The sequence below is a fragment of the Perca fluviatilis genome, chromosome 8 (genome assembly GCF_010015445.1).
Source record: "Perca fluviatilis chromosome 8, GENO_Pfluv_1.0, whole genome shotgun sequence".
Taxonomy (NCBI): Eukaryota; Metazoa; Chordata; class Actinopteri; order Perciformes; family Percidae; genus Perca; species Perca fluviatilis.
Genome location: NC_053119.1, coordinates 39,351,210 through 39,358,906, shown reverse-complemented (window position 1 = coordinate 39,358,906; position 7,697 = coordinate 39,351,210). Strand labels below are relative to the sequence as shown.

The 7,697-nt window shown below is 37.2% G+C and overlaps 1 protein-coding gene across 1 annotated transcript; it reads left to right on the top strand.

Annotated features, from left to right (window-relative positions):
• The first annotated feature begins 821 nt into the window (after positions 1-821).
• On the top strand, positions 822-4,252 carry LOC120564092 (CD209 antigen-like protein E). The gene is made up of 5 exons (XM_039808784.1): positions 822-1,057; positions 2,817-2,885; positions 3,340-3,464; positions 3,640-3,740; positions 3,835-4,252. Exons 1-5 carry the CDS (start codon positions 994-996, stop codon positions 3,974-3,976), a joined length of 501 nt encoding a protein of 166 aa, XP_039664718.1. The 5' UTR covers positions 822-993; the 3' UTR covers positions 3,977-4,252.
• The last annotated feature ends 3,445 nt before the right edge of the window (positions 4,253-7,697 follow it).

The window sequence follows — 7,697 nt, the reverse complement described above, 5'->3', positions numbered from 1 at the left end:
TTAGTGCAGTGAGCTTTATTCACAATGATCCAACAGAGAGTAGTGTGAACAGGCAGAATACCAGCAGGAGACGAGGTAATGCTCAGATCAGCAGCAGACAACAGGATGCCAACAACAGGTAAATAAGTACTGAGAATAAACTAGAAATATAAGAGCAAGTCAGAGTGTTGTGAACAAACGTAAGACTCGACAAAGAGTGAGTGTGCCTGTGCTGCTTAAGAAGGTGGTCACTGATGAGATGCAGGTGGTGAACTGATGAGGCGTAATGCAGTGCAGGTGCGTGTAATCAGTAGTGAACGGCTGAGAGGAGTGAGTGCTGGGGAATGTGAATGGGAAACACAAACTGAAAATCCATGAAAACCTATAAAGTCCATGAAAACCAACTGAAAAGTCCATGTAAACCTGACAATATATATATATATATAATATATATATATATATATATATATAAATCTGATGAAAATCTTTTAAACTGACCTTTGTTGATCTGAAATGAAGACAGATTCAGCATCTACATTGTCTATTTCTCGTGGTTAGTGCACATTAACAGTGTACTGACGAACCGTGCGGCCCACACACGCTCCGAACCGAGACAAGCGAACCGAGCAGTTCGGCTGTTTTTTAATGAACCGTACCACCCCTATTAGAGGCTATAGAAAGCATCTAGAGGCTGTTATTTTTGCAAAAGGAGGCTCTACTAAATATTAATGTGATTTTCTGTTGGGGTGCCCACATTTTTTTTTTTTTATGCATATTTCACATTTTCTGTTAATCCAATTAACCTCATTTCACTACTGAAATATTACTGTGTCCAGCAGTTATTTGATAGATCAAAATGAAATTCCTGATTCAAACACCCAATTATTTATAAATGAAAATCATGGAAATTGTCAGGGGTGCCCAAACTTTTTCATACGACTGTAAAATACAAGATGTTCGTCTTCCCAAATTTAAACTAAACAAACTACTATTAATCTGATTCTATTGAAAATAATGATAACCTCTCCTCTCATAATGACAGCTTCAGAGAGAGACGAGTTTAAGAGAACCAACGTTGGTAAGTATGATGATGAAACTACTCCAATAATCAGGGTTTAGATCTTAAGGGGTGTACAGTAAGTCCAAGCAAGGTAAATATAGGTGTTATGGGTGTTAAATATAATGTGAAATATCCCAGTTAAATCCTGTCAGTGAGGACTGATGAGATGATTTCTCAGGCAGAACACTGAAGTGACTAACAGGAGCAGAAAAAAGCTAAAAGAAGAGCGGATAACAGGGACTTTGATTCGTCTTGTGGACAAATACATTACTCTAAATCAATGTTAATGCTGCTCTGGGTCTGTTGCTTATCTACTCATCAGCCAATAACAACTTCACAAAGTCATGATTGTGTGTGTTATCATGTTCCAGAAGTATTCTGCCCCCAAGTGGCCAGAAAATGAATAAAGGGAAATTTATAAATTAACCAGTCACATTTATCAGCCAGTAAACTTTGAGTCCAGCACACATTAGGTCCCAGGATGCTAGATGACATAGGGCTTTGAACCAGTAAAATGTAACTGTTTACAAGTATTAAACTAACTACCTATAATTGATATATGAATGAACTATGTAAATGATGTGTTAAAGTGAACTGTCTCTTTAGTCATGGACAGAGGATTTACTCTCTAACTGGGATGTTTTGGGACCGATTGACAGGGATTTGCCACTGCTTCATGTCAACAGTTACCTTAATATAATACTGTATTTTATTAACCTTTATTTATTCAAGGAAGGTCACTGAGAGGAAGCCTCTCTTTTGCAGGAACGCCCTAAACACATTCACACAGTTACATTCATACCTGGAAGCTGCCCAGTACAACCACAGTCTGATCTGCCGGCCACTGAGCAGCTCCACTGGAGCGGTTTGGGGTTAAGGGCCTTGCTCAAGGGCATCTCAGTGGTGGTAATGAGGGAGGGGCAAGCGCTGCTCTTTCACTTTCCCCACCCAGATTTTATCATGTTGGTCTGGGGATTGAACTGGCGACCTCCCGGTCCTTCAACCTTTAGGCCACCACTGGCCAGAATGAACTATGTGAATGATGTGTTAAAGTGAACTGTCTCTTTAGTCATGGACTGGGCATTTCTTTCTAAATGGGACGTTTTGGGACCGATTGGCGGGGATTTGCCACTGCTTCATGTCAACAGTTACCTTAATATAATACTGTATGAGGCGTTTTCTTTTGTTGGGTGCAAATGTTTCACCAAAACAAGTTCCTTCCCGAGATGATTTTGGAGAGCCACGTTCGCTGCCTCCAGAGTTTAGCGCCGCCCAAGATGATTGTGATTGGTTTAAAGAAATGCAAACAACCCCTGACCATGTTTTTTCCTATGTGTAGTGTATGTGTGGAGGGGCCAGACCTTCCTCCACAGCGCTGTGGAGATAGATCTGGCAATGCGAGACTAGGATTGATATGATAATCCACTGTTGGTGGTTTGACTTGATCAGATCATTTTAGACTATGAAGTGCAACTGGCTACTACGCAGATTAAATAAGTGTATTAGGTGTCGATCACTTAATGAATGGTAACAAAGTGCCGCATCATAATCCACACTTCTTTTTACTATTCAGTAACATTCAATGACACAGCAGTTTCAGTTCTGTGTTCCTACATTCGTGGAGAGGATGGGATCCAAAACCAAATCATCTCAGGATCACTAGTGATCACTGATGCAGTTACAAGAAAGCTAATGATACGGTATTAGATGAAGAAGAGGAAAGAAACACCTTGTCATCTATAGATTAATGCAACAGACAATGGGAATTCTGTTTCAGATGTTGAGGCTCGTTTCAAAAACCTGACTGAGGAGAGAGATGACCTGAAGAGGAAGCTGACTAACTTAGGTAAGTATGATGATGAATTCAATAATCAGAGTTTGGAACTTGTTTTGGAACTAGAAGCGTGCAATTCCAATAGTGGGTAATATGCAAGTGATTATTTTCCATGTCAGGTTCCCGTTAAATATTATTATTGTCCCAAAGTTTCTTTCCAAGTTATAGCATAAGTCCAAAAGTAAGAAGACTAGGAGCTACAGAATGAATGGTGCAATTGTTTTTAAGAATTTATATATTGGCTTTGTGGATGCAAATCCACAAATTTCACATATAATTCATAATACTTGCCTCATGCAATATTTATAACTACTGTCACATTTATATTTTTTGACTTTACAATCATTTTTATTTTTCCCCCAAATAATATATTGCCCTGTTGTTGTCCCGATGAAAGTCCAATTAAAAAGATTTGTTAATTTTGTTGTTCGTTTGGGTTTTTTCTGTTTTCACTAAACTCAAAAAGGATGGGAGTATTTCAGCGGTAGTTTCTACTACATTTCTTCTGTCGAGAAAACCTGGCCAAAGAGTAGAGCTGACTGTCTTCAAAAAGGTGCAGACCTGGTGATTATCAACAGCAAAGAAGAAGAGGTACGTGTGTGTGTGTGTGTGTGTGTGTGACGTAGTTTAGAATAAAGAATACAAATGTTGAATGAATGTAAAGGTCAATGCAGTGGCTGATACATTGAAATTAGTTCAATAGGTGTGAAAGTTGTAAAGATTCTGTTATATTGTTTAGAGTTTGTGACTCTCTTTTTTAAACAAGGAATTCACAAGAAAGTTTGAGAAGAGACTGTGGATTGGCCTGACTGACTTAGAGACAGAGGGGACGTGGAAATGGGTGGATGGGACTCCACTGACCAAAAGGTTCACACATTTTTACCATTTGGTCCATTCAAACTAAATCACTATCTTGTGCTTCTTGGGTTGTGTTCTCTGATAAAAGCTCTTTTTTTTTCAGCTACTGGAATTCCGAGGAGCCTAACGGTGGGAAATGGGAGAACTGTGTGGAAACACAGAATTTTCATTATGAAAACAGCTGGAATGATGTAAGCTGTTCTGCTTCACACCCTTGGATCTGTGAAATGAAAGTCCGTCCATAACTCTACAACTAAACCCACCAGACAGAAAACTAAGGATGATAAATATATTGCTGATACAATTTAAATCTTCACAAAAGCAACCTGAATATGCTCATGTGGACACATCATTTCCAAGTGAAAATCATTTCCAGCTCAGTGTGAGATAATCTGAAGCCTGGTTATTTGCGCTGCAGTAAAGTGACCTGTTAACATCTAGAAACAAATGTCCAACGAGGGTCACTGCTTTGCCTGAAAAAAATTAAAAACTACAAGATGTTATACATGCTTTGATTTATTGCTTGCTGAATGAATGTATAAATGTTTATGGGTGGGAGGGGGGGAATGTGTGCGTCTGGCCACATCACAGGGGGGTCTAGTCCCGTCTCATTGGTTTAGTTATGACCTGTTTTTTTTGACATTATGTTGTGAAGGCAGCCTCTTTAACACATCTCAAGGTACGGTTAAAAGGATGATTGTGGAGGAAAAAAGGGGTGCTGTTTAATTCAGGAGAATGTCTATACTAGAAAATGGGTAATTTATTTGTTTATTTTCTGTTTTCACATTGACTTTTGAGCATTTTTTGTTATTATTACATCTCTGATGATTTCTTTTTATCCATCAAGATATTATTTTAGTATCTTGTCACATTTCATTATTTTGTCAACAAGTACGTCAGCAGATACTTCCATTATATTCAAAAGGCCTTCATGTGTTTGTTAGGATGTACATTTTGGTCATTGTGAAATGAAATATTTTTGTATGTTATGTGGAGAATACAATAAATTTATTTGTCCTAGTTAACATCACACAAGTTAAATGTTTAACTTGAATATTGTCTTTTCTATCATAATTACACAATGTTTCCAAAATCTCAACAGCTGACTTTACCTTCTTTAACTCTGAAATCCATGGTGCTAAACTGCTTGAATATCTTTGCGACCGTTAGTGTTAAAAACAAACTGAGACAACCCATTTTATTTTATTTTTTTGGGGGGGGGCAGTGTGTATATATATATATATATACATACATACATACACACATATACACACACACACACACACATATATATATATATATATATATATATATATATATATATATATATACATACATATATATATACATATACACACATACATACATATATATATACACACATATATATTAAAGAACACAAATTAACAAAAGAATAGAAAAAATTTAAATTATTATATATACAATTTTCTATTTATTTTGCCTTGTATTGTGGCAGGAGAGGACATATTTAGCTGCTAGCCATGACGTATTTTTATCTTCCCCTAATAGAAAAGGAAGCTTTTTGTCCTCAGTGTAGGTAGTGAAGCCTGGTATATGTTTTTCAAATTTTTGGAAATATTTGGTTCTTAAGCCTTCATATTTGGGACATGTACATAGGAAATGTAATTCTGTTTCGATATCCTGGTGGCAGTGTGTACAGACTCGTTCCTCTCTTGGTCTCCACACTTTTAAATGTCGACCTCTTTCAATTTCCAGCTCATGGTCACTGACTCTGTATTTTGTTAAAATTCGTATTTCTTTTGGATTTTTTGTTTTGAGATATTCGGCCAATTGGATATCTCTGTTCAGGGATTGATAACAGAGGAGTTTGTGTTGTATCTTATTTTCATTTTGCCATTGTTCTGTATACTCGTCTTTTATTTTTATTTCAAATCTTTTGATTGAAGACTGAGGATTCTGTCTCTGGCGGCTCTGAGGCTCAGTGTACCTGTCTCTCTCTCTAGCTGTCTGTCTATTACTGACTGTGTTTAGCTCAGTGTACCTCCGAGCCAGCTGGTCGAGGGGGTGGACATCTGAACACTGTTGGTTGCTCAGGAGAGCTTTGTATGCAATGGAATTTTTATCAGCTTGATTTAAATGCTGCCAAAATTTAATTGACCTTTTTTGGATTTGAATTTTCAGAGGGAATATACCGAGTTCTGCTCTGCATGTATTGTTTGGGCGAACTTTTAGAATCATTTTACAGAATTCCAATTGTAATTTTTCAGTGGGAGTTTTATCCCAATTTTTTAATTCTGGTTTCGAAATCGGGCCCCAAACTTCGCTTCCGTAAAGCATTATTATTGGTGTTATCAGAAAATTGTAGATTTTTAGCCAAATTCTTGCGGGGATATTTGTTTTTCCAAATTTGCATTTGATTGCATACAAAGCTTTCCGAGCTTTATTACACAGTGGGCCTAATTTACTAAAACTAGCGCAGTTTGCGCTGCGTCTGTTTATGCGAGTTCGGTAATAGCGCACGCTATGCTTCCACATTTTGCGTAGTATTTATCAACCCTGACACCCATCAGGCAATCAGCGTCTTTCTCCGCCCACTATACCGTAAATTGCGCTGTAGCAAAGCGGTACATGTGCTATGATACGACTGAGTGCAGACTGCGATATTCCCACTGCTGATGCTATGACTGTTTGAAATGATCCTGATGCCAATATTTGTAATGTAGCGAGGAGTTTAACAACTGCTGGAATGGGATGTGAACGCTGAGTCGGAGATTCAATTTCAATTTCATTGATAATACTGCAGAAAACCTTCCCCAGGCTACTGTTCACACAAATGCCTCTGTAATTGTTAGGGTCCAATCTTTCGCCATTTTTGAAAATAGGGGTGATGAGTCCATGGTTCCAGATCTCAGGGAAATAACCAGACTCCAGAACAAGGTTGAACAGCTTGTGGAGGGTTGCCTGCAGTGTAGGGCTAATGTGCTTTAGCATCTCAGGGCAGATGCTGTCCACTCCACAAGTCTTTCCAGCCTTCAGAGCCTTCAGTTGGCTTTGTATTTCTATAAGTGTTATTTCTGTATCTAGGGGGTTTTGGTAGTCTTTCACATTTTCCTCTAACTGGTGAAGATTTTCAACGACTGAGTGTTGTTGGGGGGGTGATTGCACTATAATCAATATTCTTATACAAAAATTCAAAGTGATTTTTCCAGATCAAACCATTTTGTATTGTTAATTTATCTTTATTTTGTTTTGGACTGAGTTTATTCCACAAATTCCAGGAGACGTTTTGGTCAATGGCTTCTTCTATTTTGTTGTTGTCTTCTAAGTTCTTCAGATCTGTAAAGCTCTTTTTTCTTATTGATTAGTATTTTGTAATATTGCCTGATGGTATTGGACCCGTATTTGACTCTCATGGGGTTCTCTGTGTTTTTGGTTAGATAATAGTCTTAGTTGTTTTCAAGCATAAACACATTTATTATCGTACCATTTTTCTTTTGAAGGTTTGTGTTTTGTTATTTATTTACTATAGTTAATTATTTTGAGATTTGATTTTGTAGCTAATTCATCAAATATATTGTTTAAATGCTGTGTAGCCAAATTTATGTATAAGCCCGGCTTTTGCGTATCTGGAGAACTTCCGTTTTTGTTTATAATATTATCAAAACTTTGAGATCTCCACATATTAAGATGTGACCCAATGACTGGAAATTAATTATCTCCTTTTGAAGTTCTTGAAAAATCTCCTAAGTGTAATAGGTGGAGTTGAGGGTGGGATATAGATTGCACATACATATATATCTCTGGTGCTATTAACTATACTTCTGTTGATTTTTATCCAAAGGTGAGTTTTTCCTTTTTTCACTGGTGAGATATCATTTTTATATTGTGCTTTATGCCAAATTAATGTTCCCCCTGAATCTCTTCCATTTTTAACATTTAGTTTTTATACAGAAGGTACAGAAAATTCAATGTAATTATTAGGAC